Source organism: Tachysurus vachellii, chromosome 7, assembly GCF_030014155.1.
Source record: "Tachysurus vachellii isolate PV-2020 chromosome 7, HZAU_Pvac_v1, whole genome shotgun sequence".
Lineage (NCBI taxonomy): Eukaryota > Metazoa > Chordata > Actinopteri > Siluriformes > Bagridae > Tachysurus > Tachysurus vachellii.
This window is the reverse complement of record NC_083466.1, coordinates 10326054-10342249: the sequence shown is the minus strand read 5'-3', so window position 1 is coordinate 10342249 and position 16196 is coordinate 10326054. Positions and strand designations below refer to the sequence as shown.

Sequence of the window (16196 nt, the reverse complement as noted above, 5' to 3'; positions counted from 1 at the left end):
CTAGTCACACTCCAATATCTAGTGGAAAGTCAATCTAGAAGAATGGAACTTATTGTAACAGTAATGAAGAGGCTGAATCTAGAAAAGGATGTCCAGAAAACATAAATGGGTCTAAAGCTATGGTGTCCACATACTTCTGGTCATACAGTGTTTTAAAAAACATTAAAAAAAAAAATCACTGCCTTTTAACCCATTGTATGGATGTTGCATGTTGTGTCAGCAAATTTGTAGTAAACTCTAACAGATTAAGGGATATAACTGTAAATGGAGATCAATTAAAAAGGTGTAACTTTTTGGATGTTGGACCATAGATAGTGATAACACTATTATCACTTGTAAGGTTTATCACTTGTTTTTTTTTTAAAAGAACTCAAATTGTGTCAGAAACTCAAATTAAATCCATTTAAACATTAACTTTCGTCACGTTTTGTAACCCACCAAAAAACAAAACTAGAATTGCAGGGACACTCATTTCTGTGGCTAAGCTCAAGCAAGCTAAGGCATGCTGCCTGGTATGAGGGAAACCGCTTTGATTTTTTATTTTTTTTTTGTTTAAAAAAGCATAACACTCATACCCATGTATGAACTCACTGCACATGGAGGGTTACCTAAACACCTAACCACACAATCTGAAATTTAAACATCACCACTGTAATGGTAACAGTTTTAGAGGAGTACTTTAGGTACATCTCACTAATCAAACACCGACACCTAACAGGGTTTCAGAAAGGTCATGCAGTAGTATTCATGCACCTCCTTACCAATAGAAATCCTGTTGAATGAATAAATGAGAGATAGCAGATGCTACAATTTGAGTAATTTATTGAAAAAAAGTTCATATTTATTATACAATGTAAAAATTCAGATAGATTGGGACATAACAGCAAACATGCTTATAGACCCCACCACCACTTCACATTTTACCACATTTAAAGCACTGAGATACTGAACCTATATGAGGTCCTATACTGTTATGTGCAGTTCTGCTGCATCCAAATTAAGTGTCCTGAATTTACTGGAAGGTAAACTTTAATGGGAAACTTAGAAAAAGACCTAAAATATATACCATCAAATATCCTAATTAATAATGCATATACAAAACCCAATTTAACACATGTATGGATTTAAAAGAGTGTGAAGTAACCCACTGTTAAACCAACCACAACCAATGACTCCCTCACCCCCTAATCAAACCACTGTGCTGTGTCCAGTACTAAACATTTTCAATACAAAACAACTTCAGCAACAGGGTGATAAAAATACTTATCCTACCATGTTCAGTGATTAAGTCTTAATCTAGACACATTTCCCCCTTAAAGTTTACCTTAAAATAAATCACAGAAACGGAGCAGCCAGGCAGATTTGAGGTTGGCATTTATCTCAGAATATTTTCAGAAACATTAGATAAAGCTCCTTTAGCTGAGAATAAAGATTAAAAAGGAAGGACTCATGATGCGTGGAGGTTTCTGGATTTAGTCATCCTTGTCTTTGGCTCCGTGTTTGAGGATACGTGTGAACTCCACATAGTTAAAGTTGTTCTTCTTGTCAATTGGGGCCTCCCTGAAGAGCTCGTCGACTTCTTCGTCTGTGAAGCGGTCACCCATCGTGGTCAGAAGCTCCCGCAGGTAGTCTTCCTGGATAAAGCCTGAATAGGCATGAGAAGAATGACGGGTGAAAAGATGAAGGATTATACAAACCACAGACGATATTTAATCCCAGATTTCTCAATCCAATCATAGAGGTAACAGTTTGTTTAAAAGCTATTAAACATTTTATTTTATTTATCTTTTATTTTACCAGGAAATATCCCATTGAGATAAAAAAATCTCTTCTACCAGGGAGTCCTGGCCAAAATGGCAACACACAAAGTTCCACACAAAAACACTTCAAAACAAACAAAAAAAAATCCTGTCCAGCACTCAGAATCAACAAAATACACAAATATTAACTAAAATAAGAACATGATTCCTTCAAACGAGACACCAAAAGGGTTATAAAAACATTTAAAGATGGGAGCACGTCTAGCATCAAAACACTCTGCATTTCATTCCATAATCTAGGTGCATAACAAGAAAAGGCAGTTTTACCAAACTCAGAGTATGATCTAGGCACAGTTAAAAGTAATTTAAAGGATAATCTAGTTTTATAACTACCAGAACAATAAGATAAGAGACTACAGATACAGTTTACCTAATAGAGCTTTGGCAATAAACATCAACATATGCATTTTTCTTCTCTGGACATAAACCTCTGGACCTTCAAAGCTGCTTTAACTTTTCTTCTTTATGGGGTAAAGTATTTCCTTTTTGTTTTTAATGGTTTATAACATTTAGAATCACATTTTATGTTGTCTGAACTAAATTAGTTGTTTGTAAAAGTCTGCTGGTTAATGGTGCTTACCGGTTCCTTCCTCGTCAAAGCAGGCAAAGGCGTTGCGGATGACGTCTTCTGGGTCAGTGCCATTCAGTTTCTCTCCGAACATGGTGAGGAACATGGTGAAGTTAATGGGCCCAGGAGCTTCATTCATCATCGCCTCCAAATATGCATCAGTCGGGTTCTTACCTGAGATTAGAGAAAGGGGTTAGTTTGACTGAGGTTTGGGACAGCACATAAAACTACAGTATCTGAACAGTATCAGGCTACCTGCTTACACGGGTTTTAAAATCATCATAGAGGACATACCTAGGTGTCTAAATATCAGGATAATTCACAGAGTTGAAAATTTTAAACACTGAGCACAAGAGTGAAAAATCTCATTTAACCCTTGCGTTGTCCTCCTATACAAATTAGGAGCACTGAGTCAACTTGACCTTGTCTGTTTTGACTGCTTATAAAAAATGAACTATATATGATGGAGATATATATATATATAGTATAATAAACCTTATTTATATACAAAAAAGCCTCATTTTTTAGTTAAAAAAAAAAAATTGAATTATTTTCACTATAGAGGCACAAAAGTTGATGCACGATTACAGGCTGGTATATTTCAAGGGCAGGAGATTGTTTTGAAACCATTTTGACCATTTTTAATATGTCAGCAAATAATAAAACCTGTTTTTTTTACAGGCCAAATTGACTTGAATGCTTATAAATCAAAAATTCTACAATTAGCACCATTCTGTGTATAATATCTTACACTTGTAATATGTATTTTGCCCACCTGATGTCATCTGATCAACCAACAACAGGCTACACACACACGCCATAATTTCATGTGAATAAAACTGTTTACCTCCTTATGTTTTGTTTTATTATACTTAATTTATGAAGGATAACCCTTATGGAAATTTTGCCACGTTTTGAGTAAAATAAGCAGAAATTATTAAATATTATTTTGGATAACCACTGACTGATGAATGTCAAACATTACTCAGCATATCTCCAGGCCAAAGCTGACTGATGCAACTAAATTCATAAATAAGAGAGGAAACAAATATGATTTGAATATGAAAACACAACGTGTGTGTGTGTAAAGATTGTTGGTAGAAGAAGAGAAGAAGATATTGTCCCCAGCTGGACAAATGCATATAACAAGTGTGAAATATTTGCAAATGAGTAGCTTTTGTTTTTTCTTGAGGCCTAATGAATTGCTATGCCAAGTGCTTGTGTGTGTGTGTGTGTGGCATCATTTTGGTAGATCATATTTTGCCCTCTGCTAGGCAAAGGTATATCAAAAGTGAGAAATATTTATAAATGTGTAGCTTTTTTTTCGGGAGGCCTAATGAAATGCAATGCCCAATATGTGTGTGTATGAGTGTTTGTGTGTGCGCGCGCGCGTGTGTGTGTGTGTGAAATGTTTACAAATGTGTAGCTTTTTTTTTGTCTGGAGGCCAACTGAATTGCAATGCCCAATGCTTTGAACAGTGTTTGTGTGTGTGTAGCATCATTTCGGAAGATCATATTTTGCCCTCTGCTAGGCGAAGGCATATCAAAAGTGTGAAATATTTACAAATGTTTGGCTTTTTTTCTTTTCTGGAGGCCTAATGAAATGCAATGCTCAATTTGTGTGTGTGATTGTGTGTGTGCGCATGTGTGTGTGGAGTGTGAGTGTGTGTTTTGGGTGCGTGTGTTAGTGGACATTTTACGTGTGCATTTTTGTGTCTGTATGTTCGTTCATTGCGCTGAAAAGGGCAAAAGTGTGACCTATTGCCCCACTAAATGTGGCCAAGTCAAAATGACCCAAGAGGATAACAAACGCATAGTATATATTGTTCTGAACACATAGTTCAACGAAAATAGACAAAATTAATTTTGCTTGCAAAGTTCATAATTTGGAACAATCCTGGTAAATTTCAGGCAAATATGTGGAAGAAAACCAAAGTTATGACACATTAAATTCTTCCAGCGGGGTCAAAAAGACCCAGGGACAACATGAAGGTTAAATATGAAACTGTATACAGTGGTAACACTGATATGGGAGCCAACCATCATTTGTGTGATAGCTGATCGCAGAAAAATAATACGTCTCTTGCATGATGCGTTGTCTGCTGTGAACTGGAAACCAATCAGAGAGGTAAGAGTAAAAAAGATGTTAAAAAGCTTGACATGTTTTAGGTGACACACTGCAACTAGAAATGTTTTTACTGCTTATTGTTACCAGTAGGGTGACACTTAGTGGTGAACTATTCCAAATATTTGTTACGACAATACACATTCATGAGGTCATCAGCCAGTCAAAGTGACAGGGCACAAAAGGCTACACCCTCTGCAGAGATGTACAAAACCTCAGACCTACTCCACCTATTCCTGTTAAAGTCCCCCTAAAGTAATTAGCTTCATTACCTTTCTTAGGGTAATAAAACAGGCAGTGAAAGGAGGTGAAAATTACCCAGAGATGCCAGCATGTCATGCAGATCCTCCTTGTCCACAAAGCCATCACGATTCTGGTCGATCATGTTGAAGGCTTCCTTAAACTCCTGGATCTGTGACTGATCAAACATAGCAAAGACATTTGAGGTGGCACGCTGAGGGCGCTTCCTGGCAGTCTTTGCCTTCACACGACTTTTGCTGGACATGTTGGCTCTGTTGTGATTTTACCTAATAAAAAAACAAAAAGTAATTAAATGTCAGTTGCATTCATAACAGTTTAATGAAGGGAAAATTTGCCTTTTTGAGCACAAATTTAGCAGCCATTAGTAGTCATTATCCATCCTGGTTCAATCTGTGTAAAATATCATTATGAGGAAAAAGGGGGATTTGTCCTGTCTTGTCTGGCAAAGCAGGTCTAAGAGAAATGTAATTGGACACTGCTGATACTAAAGTAGCTCTTCAAAAGGAAATATATAACTAGATTTGTAAAGTTTGTCACGACAAACTTTGATGTTGGCTTTGAGGAGGCAAGTATTCGCAAAGGCCGGTGCTTTTTGGAGGCGAGTGGACATAAGGGTCAGTGTTACTTTTGGAGGCAAGTGGACAGAAAGATAGGGTGCAAAAACATTTGGAGGCAAGTGGAGATGAGCATGTGATGTCATCATGTGTGTTTTGATATGTCACATGCCCATGTTGTTCAAATTTTTTTATTTTCACGTGACGTCATCAGAATACACGCGAGGAAGTTCCCCTCATTGTTCTGAGTATTTTGACGTCACTTGTCCATGTCGTAAAAGTTTTTTGATTTTGCATATTTTGGGGGCGGGGCTGCGGCACAACCGAAAGGCCAGTCGGTAGACCAATTTACAATTTTGTTCAGAGTATCACCCTAAAGGAGCTGGCCGAGTTTGGTGTAATTAGTTCGAAAGCTTGCCAAGTTATAAACCTCCAAAGTTTATAATGGGAGTCTATGGGAAAAAAGGCCACTGTGAGACCCGGTACCAGAAGTACCGGTACTCGGATCGCTTAGAAAAGTAATAGCAACAAACTTCAGACCAGGATCTACAACATATCCGAATTTGGTGCATGTGGCTCGAAAGCCCTAGGCCGCATTAAATTTTATAAATTTTTGTCTAAGCTGAAATAGGAAAACAGAATGTTGGCTTCTACAAAGCCAACATAAAAATGGTTCATAAATGGACACAAAGGTGAATAGAGTAAAAAAAAAATGGGAGTATCACAAAAAATAAGAGTATAAGGCACAAGTTACAAATGCTTTCAAAGAAATTACAGCTATATACAGTGGTAGGCCATTTCCTGCTTGCATGTACATTAAAAATGCCTACATTACAGGACCACTAAGACACTGAGGATGAGGAGATGATTAACAAACTATATTAAACGGACCAGCTGCCAGTCAGATGGAAGAAATCTGCTTGATAGAGACCTGTTGTTCTAAACCACACCATTTCCTCAGCATGCTGGAATTCATTCTTCATAATGCCAAACAGTCACGCTTTTAAAATAGCATAAGCCAGTTATAATATTGATAAAGCAAAAAAGTACAGGCATCGAGATCATCTAAAACTTTACGGAGTAAGATAGCTAGATATAAAGGCATTGATGAAACTGGCCTATATTTTCACCCTTGAGTCTTCTATACATAGACACACTACAAGCCAACCTACTTTACTCTGGAACACGTTTGTGCTTTTCTGTCACAGATATTTATACACAGATTCTTAACAAAAATCATTTTTAATAAAACCTACACATTTTCCCCCATGTGCATTATTGGTCTGCCTCAAGAGAACCAATTTTACCTAAACTAAAATGATTCTTTACTTCATGTGTTACTCCCTTTACAAGCATGTTTGAGTCATGTTTGTCTTCTATGCCATGAAGATTTTGGAACACTACTGAGATGAGGACGACTCGGTGAGGATCCTGAGACATCTAGAGATCTACCAGCTCCAGTTGGACTCTGTGATACTAAAGAGGAGATGCCAATTCCATGTGGTCTTTTGAGGATAATTAGCTCCTCATCACTACAACATTAATCAGACTGTATATTTATAATCACACCCTCCAGTGTCACCCATATGAGGATGAGGTTCCCCTTTGTGTCTGGTTCCTCTCAAGGTTTCTTCCTTGACTACCCTTCATACACATTCAAACAGATATCTAATATTAATCTTGAATTTTGTATTATATTCATCTTTATATTATACTTTATAATAACCTTTTGTTCCATGTTTGTTTTGTAAAGCTGCTTTGAGACGATGTCAATTGTATAAACCGACATACAAATAAATTTGATTTGAATGTTTATAAAAGGTGACAATGTACTGCCCCAATAATACATGCCTTCAATACAAAACAATTTCAGGAAAAGGATGGACAAAAATAGACATGCGATTGTGTTCAGTGAGCTGATTTCTGGCATTTTTCTCTTCTTATCTGCATTACAAGAACATCAGTTATATCATGGGCCAGAGGGACAAAATGATCAGAACATGTGGGTTAATAATTGCATTTTAAAAACTCACTTTGTGTTAAATTGTTTCATTTGTCGTGAAAAATTTAAAACATTATGCTAACTCCTAACAATTCACCTTGGTTTATTAAAAGGAGCTCACCGACAAAACACTATTTACTACGTGATGTTCAGAAAATATCATACACTAAGCGGTAGTTAAACCAAGTCGGTCGTTTAAAACCTAAAACGCTCGATAACGTCAATAACGTATCTGGTCAATTTAAATGATTCAAATATTACTGGTTTTCGCTCGCGCTACCTAACCGGCTCGTAGCTAATACGATTAGCAAACTTTGCTAGCTAGCGCTAGATCAACAAAACGACTGAATTTGGCGAAAACAGCCAAAATGGCTATTCAGGTTTCAGATGTACATTGACAAAACGTGACACACGAAAACAATTCAGACAATTATCAATAAACATTAAACACAACACATACCTGGAACCCAAAAAAACCGATGGCTGTTCAACCACCGCCCAAACTTCCTGATAAAAGAAGAGACTGCTTCCGGACAGGATATCTAGATCGGCTCAACCAGGGTCGTAGGGGTGGATAAGACAACGCGGATTAATAAAACAACACATAACAAGATTAAATAAGCTTTAATCAAACACACAGCATAAAAAAAACATCTTATTTGCATGTATAATTAATCTCATCATTTCTCTTAACGACAATAAAAAAAACACTAAATACACACATTACCGACACCCCTGCGTGATGTGACTTAGTTCATCCAAGCTCACCCAAAGTCTAGTCTACGTAGGCTGTTCAACATGTCCATATAAGGTGTTGTGACTTCTTAAAAATCAAACACAACACAATGAGCGTTTAGAAAAACAGCTGTTTCTGTCCGGTACCTTTGTTCCACAGACTCTAAATCACCCCTTGCTTATTAGCAACACCATTTCAGTCGAATCTATACAAATGTTAGCCACATACTATGTTTTTTTCCTTAAACTTTACCTATAAAAAGTCCTAATAGCTAGTGAAAACAACTATACAAACTATACAACTATACAAACTATACAACTATACAAACCTGTTATAAAAACATGCTCAGCCCCTGTATTTTACAGTGTTTTAAACTGTCATGTTTGCAAACATATTCAAAATCATCTCAGTTTTAAAAAAGATGATCCCATAAAGCACTTTGATCAGTAATAAATACTATACTGTTTTACTATCATTTAAAAATGTCATACAGGAAAAATGAAAAGTGTCACTGTAGATGCTTTGAGCCACAGAGATGACATCAGTACAACAGTGGATGTGTACAGGAGTGGATCGGTGTAATATAAATCCCAAACCAGCTCATATGAGTCATTTCATTCCTGAAAGGTTTTTTATGTGTGAAGAAAGGAAACAGGTGAGAGGAAACACAAGAATTGTGTGGCTGCATTTGTTATTGTGTCATCAGCATTTTAATCAGGGGTGGACAAAATACTGAGAAATTAAACTTAAGTGAAAGAATACATAATATGTCAAAAGTTTATTCAGTTAAAAGTGGAAGTATCCAACTGAATATGTACAAAAGCGAAGGTTAAATTTACTCAAAAATTTAATGTGAAGAAATTCAGTTGTTTTTTTTGTGAAAAATGACTTTGATACTTCGATTAACTGTTTGAAGATTGAATGTTACGAAATAAACAAAATTTCCTTGATATGTTTATTCATATTAGATGGAGTTAATGACTATTAGAGAGGCATAGGAGCCTTCCAATTTTATATGAGTCTCTATCCAGCATAGTGAAATATTTTGTTGAGGAAGGGCCATGGGAAGAAATACAGTATTAATTACATTGTGTAGCATGAGAAGGTCTCAGCAGACTATGAACTGCCACTCCATATTAATGAACTTGATTGAATGTAAAAACCATGCCCATTTGATTAATGTATAGTATATTAATGTATAGTTTAAAGCCCTTTAAGGAGTAAAAAAATGATATGTTATTGCAAAATGAATAAAGTAAGAGTACAAGTATATATTGTGAGTAATGCACAAGTATATAATAAAAATGCCAAAATAATACATGCTAAAATATAGCAAGTATAACGTACAATTAAAGTCAAGTCAAGTCAAGAAGCTTTTATTGTCATTTCAACCATATATAGCTGTTGCAGTACACAGTGAAATGAGACAATGTTTCTCCAGGATCAAGGTGCTACATAAAACAAAGACAGGGCTAGGACTTAAGTAAGCAGTCCTAGCCACATAAAGTGCAACTGTGCAACCTGGTGCAAACAGTGCCGGACAAGACAGTGCAGGACAAGACAGACAAGACAGTGCAGGACAAAAGGCAGTGCAGACAAAAAGTTACAAGACAATGCACAAATTACAAAAAAGACAATACACAAAAGACAGCAAACAGAACCAGCGATGACCGACCAGTGTAAATACTGTATGTAGATACTGTATGTACTGTATGTACTGTATGTCAAGTCTAACAATGTATTAATACTGATGCGATGTGAACGTATATATATGACAGTGGACACCATTTCCAAAAAAAGAGTGGTCTTTCCTGCTATTATCATTATTTCTCTTGCATCATGAATTTATGTGTCTTCCAGAATTGCTGGCACCCTTCATGAAAACTAGCAAAACTGAAAATATAAAAGATTAGAAATGTTTATTTATTTTTCATATCCATCGCATGAATTGTGCAGGCAAACCTGCTTTTGTAAAATAGTAAATATGAGCACTACTATTTTTTCCATGGAATCACTGGACATTTGTCCAGTGATAACCCAGAGATAGAAATGGCAGACATTTTCATCCTCATCTGTCAGTTCAGCTCTGTCAGTTCCTCAAACTGTGACACAACACTCAAGTTTATAATTTGATATGGTACCCTATTATTTAAGGTGTTTTCTACCAATTGGAAGGTTGTGAATTTGAATCCCACATCCACCGTGCTGCCACTGCTGGGTAAGTCTGGGTAATGTAAGTTGTTCTGGATTAGGGTATCTTCCGAATGACATAAATGTTAATTTCTCAGTTAGAGATGTAAGTGATATTGTTCTTTTTTCATTGTTACTATGAATGTTTCTGAAAATCTTTCTCTAAAAACAAAAATAAAAACATTATCTGTGCACTATTCCTATGTGGTATCCCTATTACATTCATATCCCAGAGAAACAGGACATGGTCTAAAGCTACAGTACAAGAAGTCCTGGGCCCTGAGAGCAATTGAGGAAAAACATTTGCATTTTGGAACTGTTTTGGAAATGATTTCATAATTTGTCAATTCTTCATAACATTTCATTAGTAAATCCTTTTATATTTAGAGGCCTTACAACTTTGCAAAAGCTTGGCATGTTACATTCAGATGGCTTACAGTTAAGCTACGTTTTATATGGGTGACAGAGGAGAGTAGAAGCGGTGAAGGATTTTTCACAATTATAGTTTATAACAAGGAAATTTATGTGACTTTACTTCAAGTTAAATAATTAAAAAAAAAATGTACACAGTATGAAAAGGTTCATGGGACTTATAATGTTGTCCAAGAAAAACACAATGAAATAGACTTGACAGCAAACCCAACACCCAAACACCACCTTCCCCCCCAAACACACACACTTTTACATGGCATCTTTGGTACGTAACAGAGGTAACAATAGCATGTCTATTGTTAGTGTGGAACAAAGCTCTGTTGGCCAGTATAGCTTACTAGTTTCTGGTAAGTTTCTAGTTATGGTCATAAAAAAGTTACTGTATTGGGAAAAAAACTTCTGGAGAAACAATTCTGTGACAGGTATGATAGGGGAGGTAGTGACAGACTTGTTATTGGTGTGTAGGAGAGAATGATTCTTTCCATCGGATTTCATTTAGGGGCTGAGAATTTGTCAGATTAATCCCATCCATCAGTTTATAAATACCACTAATGATTCTAATGGACCTCACTAAGTGATTCCACATCATTACCTTATCAACATATACCTTAGCAGCCTATCTGTATGACTGGGATAACTGAGCTAGAGCTATATTTAACGCCTCTCTAGCCATAAAAGGTCTCGCGCGGGGCTGAGGCATGTCAGCCCGCCTCAGTATTATTTTGGTTGTTGGAGATTGCTTCTTCACTGCACAGTACTTTGCGTGAATTTTGAGCTTTGTTGATCCTCCCTCAGAACTGGAGCCTTGTTTGTACCTCCTGTGCTTTTGTGCTACCTGACTTCCAGCCCACAGAGCTTTGGTTAAGGTAAGAATGATTCAGTGTATGTGTTAACTTTATAATAAAAAGTGTTATTGCAGTGTTATATATAATGGTTAAAATGAATGTTGTGTCAGATGCTCAGAGAATTAAATTACATTTATTATGATGCATGATTTTGCCTAAAATGTCCTTTGGATTTTGCTGGTGCATCATGATCCTTTTGCATGTGCTTCCTGAACTTTAAACATTTATACCAAAGGTTTGGATTCACAGGCTCTTTGGATTGTAAAATGAGTAGAAAGCTAAATTCTGATTTAATTCTGATTTATCCCTCAGTCCCAACTACAAATCTGAGTAACGTCACCTTACACATTGGAGAATATCATAAATTCATTTGTAATTATAACATTTTCATAGCTGAATAAATCCAACAATGAAAACACCTAAAGCTAATATGACATTTGTAGACATTTCAAAAACACAACAATGTTCTAAATAAAATATTTGGCAATAGAAAATAGAACTTGACAATATGAGGCTCCTTACTGAATAAAAAAACTCTATTCAGATATAATTGAACTCATTTAACTTGTGTGTAGAAACATTTAAGCCTTCAGTGTAAGAGAACTTCAGAGCAGAAGCTAGGCACTGAGCTAGAAGGAGAAGGCGATGTCTGGATCGATCCCATTCTACCAGAAGCAGCACCGTCACTATGATCGTGCCTACCGTAGCCGGGAGGCGGAGTCTACAATCAGCCAATATCAGCAGAGTTCCAGCACTTACTCCGCCCACAGAACCAACACGAAAGGGTAAGATCAAGGAGAGAAATCCACAAACATAATCTTGTCCCATCCTTAAACTCATGTTTAACATCTCCTTGATCCAGTTTAATCACTGATTAATCCCAGTAATTCATTTTAGCTGATCATTCTTTGCTTCTTTGCATTTCCCTGCATTTCCCACTAAATATATTTAAATCTATCTGAAACCAAGCAACTTGTCTGTGAATCCTGCATGCTTTATTTGTTCGCTTTTTTTTTGTTTTGCCTTTGGTGGTAATTGCTGACACCACAAGAATGATCGTCTGCAAATTTATTCCAGATCCATGTTCAGGTCTGAGTTTGGGAATCATTGTAGGTTCAGTTGTCATGTTTGTGGTGTCACAGTTTAGGATGAAGCTTGATTTTACAGTGTGGTCTACCTGTGAGATTTTTATGATATCCAAACACTGCATTTGTTTTGACTGAGTAAGGTTAATACTGACAGCTTTTTAGTACAGACCTTAGAGGTATTACATCTTTAGGTAGTCCTGACTAACATACTATAAGTTGGGAGAACATTAGGTGTACATTAAATATACTGTATTTAATACTGTCTTGTAGTTTAGTGTGTACAGAAATAAACAGCTTTAATGTTTTAACAGACATCTGAAGGGTCTGTCTGTTTTTTGCAATTACAACACTGATAGCGATTTGGAAAGATTTTTTGGTTTGAGGACTTTTGTTTTTAGTTCTTTGCACATATAAAATTGCATTTTTATTGTGATTTGTAATTTGGTTGTATTTTTAATAAATTGTAAATTCAGGATTCATGGATTTTTTTGTTTATTTGAAATTAAGAACTTGTCTTACAATCGCTCGAGTAGGCATTTTGATTTTACTTTCTTTCTTTGGCTTTTGCAAAAAATGTAATGGTGAATACCGACGACTCTGGTCTTGATTTTGGTTTTGATTTTTAACCGGTTTGAGTATGCAATGTGAAACATGCATAAAATTTTGTTCTCAAGACAAATAAAATAAATCAGCTTAAAGCTCACCTAAAGTGATGATCTATTCCTTGTCTATAAGAGAGCAAGCAAATGAATGCTTATTATGAAACAAAAGAATGCTGATGCAGAGATACAAAAAACAGATAGGAGAAGCACCATTTGTGTTGCTGGAAGCAAAGACAATTTGTTTTCACAAACCAATGAGTCAGTTAACATTATTTCATTATTTATCAGGATATCTTAATAATACTGGACATTAGTAAAAGATATGAGTAGACACTCTTCAGTCACTTGTAATGTCAAATGTCTGACTGCAAGGAAGTTTATGGAACTTACTATATTTTAGGCATTTGTCCTATTGACTTATTATGCAGTTATTGAGTGTAAACAGTATTGAGTGTGAGTAATTACAGTAAAACAAATAGTATGATATATAGTTATGAGTGTGGGGAATTTAACTCTGGCTCTGCTTACAAGTCCTGGATGTTTAAGAGGTTAACTGAATTCATAGAAACATGTGTAAAGTGTAGAGTTGTAGCATCGTACTCAAGGTTCTGTGCTCAGTAACTAAAATGCTGTGATTTCGAAAGCCTAGACCTGATCTGGAGCCAGTGTTGGGATCTTAAGGAATTGTACTATACAGTGTGTAATGCTTTTACACATAACCTATGGATTCAACAAATATGTGTTCAAACTAAAGCTCAGAATCCTCAAAATAACCACATGAGAATTTTAATGGCAATAAGCAGGTCTGGAAAGTTATCATATCCCAAAGTGCTATTTATGTACAATATGCACAAAAAAAGTGTGAATCCATCAAGGACATACTTTTATACTCAGCAAAAGTGAGAAATGTTGCTGAATATTAAACTAGATGTGCACTTGAAATCTCTCAATTATTTATGTACATTTTAAACTGTTTTGTGGAGCTATAAGCAAGATAAGTTTCATACAAAAAGCCCTTCCAGACATGGATACTCTTTTACATAGCCATGTCCAGACACTTTAGGTCTGAGCAGATAGTCTTACTCCTACGTCTTCTCTTCACCTCCCTCTTTATAGTCTGTAAATACACCTGCCTCATATGCCAAGGTCACAGTATGCACTTAGACAGCCACTCTGTGTATTTTGTGGAGCTTTTCTTGAGCTCCCTTCTCTCAAATGTGCTTGCTGGTTTGTGTATTCAAATGTACAGTATAATATAATGATTCTAAATCGGTTGGAATATCAATACCAGAGTGTAAAATATTTTAAAATAATTAATTTTTTTGAACACTGATATTTTTCTATTTTAATGCTCTGGTTGACCATCTTGGGTCGGATTTTGCTTTCTTTAAGAGATCGTATATATTACTTTTAGGCAACAGTACTAAAGGGAACTAAACGTTTTTTCCCCTCCCTCACCCATCTAATTGCTAATTCTGCGTTTCTTTCTCTCCAACATTCCATATATATTCCCTCACTATGTTCTTATATATGTCAGACATTTCCTAATATATTATATTTTTGCTGTGGGCATTTTAGCATCAGAGATACCACCTTTGCCTCTCTGGATGAGACAGGGGTGAGTCCTAAGACAAAGAGAGCCAAGCCCTCCTACCTGGCTGTGGACAGAGAAAACCAGATTATAGGCTATGTGGTGCCCATCTTCAGGGGAAGGTATGAGCCAGGACTCATGAGAGTGTACATAGTCATAATAATAGGCAAAACAACTAGGCATTTATTAGACTTCAAGGGTAATCAATCTGTTGATACTGGGTTTTCAGGCACAAATACAATATTGATAGCAGTGCATTTGGGAATGCTGTCATCCTTTTTAACTTCAAACTTAATTTAAAAACGTTTGAAAGGTTTTTCCAAACGCAAATGTGTTATGTATATATAGTATATATATATATATATATATATATATATATATATATATATATATATATATATATATAGAGTATTTTTTGCTTCTGTCATGATACTGACACCCCAATCCACACCTACTCCTCCACACTCACCTTCTCCACCCAAGTCAGGAGTTTGCAAGTGGTCTGTCAGACACTGAAGAGGCTCAGGCTAAACAGACTGCTGGTTACCTGGCACGCAGGGACCTCTTCTCCAGTGGGGTGGAGTTGGAACGCATGGAACACAAGTCTCGCAGAACCGTCATGAGGGAGTCTGCAGAACGCATTTCCCTCACCAAGAGGGTCAGTGCAGTTCAGGAGCGTGTTAATCATCCTTAATTTTAGATCTGTAATACATTCTTTAATAACTAAGTCTGATATACATAGAAATGAACATAACAATAATTGTGACTTAAACAGTAATAGATTGATAACTAATAAAATATTTGGATATTGATTGATTGATTCTATGTATGTAGTGGATACATGTGAATACTGTAGGTGACTAGTGGGTGGGAGCTTTGCACCCATGTAGCTGATTCATTACTTTTCCGCTGCGGAATCACTCACTTTGATGCCATAGCTTAAATACATGAAACAGTGTCAGTGGTACAGCTTTGGTTATACAATATGTTGTTTCATGTACTCAGATATGTATTTGAATTTTATAAGCATTAATCTCTCTAAAATGAATGTGTATAAATGAATCTATGCTGTTTGTAATGATAATTCATATGTCTCATTGCAAAAAGTATATATGAAACGAACTGTTAATCGTTTTAGCTGAAGGTGCATCGCTGCATTAGAACCTTCAGCTGTCTCCACTCACTGAACACTTTAAAGCCCAGCCTGTGACAAGATCATCATGAGAGAGAGAGAGAGAGAGAGAGAGAGAGAGAGAGATCATAACTGCATTCAAATAAGCAGAGTCAATAATCCATGCCCTCCTTGTGCCAGATGCCTGAGGTTTCTTACACTGCAGCAGTGTATTGATGTCTCTGGCATGTGTGCTAATGTTATGAATGAT

General features: G+C 36.2%; 2 protein-coding genes across 7 annotated transcripts in view; one reads left to right on the top strand and one right to left on the bottom strand.

The window, feature by feature from the left end:
- Window positions 1-805: 805 nt before the first annotated feature.
- Window positions 806-7892, bottom strand: myl12.1 (myosin, light chain 12, genome duplicate 1). Its single transcript, XM_060874188.1, has 4 exons — window positions 7791-7892; window positions 4832-5040; window positions 2401-2562; window positions 806-1645 (listed from the first exon to the last, which is right to left on the bottom strand). Exons 2-4 carry the CDS (start codon window positions 5016-5018, stop codon window positions 1473-1475), a joined length of 522 nt encoding a protein of 173 aa, XP_060730171.1. The 5' UTR covers window positions 5019-5040; window positions 7791-7892; the 3' UTR covers window positions 806-1472.
- Window positions 7893-11413: 3521 nt separating this feature from the next.
- Window positions 11414-16196, top strand: part of myom1b (myomesin 1b) — a 32308-nt gene continuing 27525 nt past the window's right edge. For 5 of the 6 annotated variants that reach the window (XM_060874187.1, XM_060874183.1, XM_060874186.1 and 2 more), the window contains exons 1-4: window positions 11414-11554; window positions 12109-12318; window positions 14802-14936; window positions 15298-15472. In XM_060874187.1, the coding sequence (XP_060730170.1) occupies window positions 12179-12318; window positions 14802-14936; window positions 15298-15472 (450 nt within the window). In that variant the 5' untranslated portion in view covers window positions 11414-11554; window positions 12109-12178. The remainder of the gene's footprint in view (window positions 11555-12108; window positions 12319-14801; window positions 14937-15297; window positions 15473-16196) is intronic. The other variant, XM_060874184.1, reaches the window with a different exon arrangement.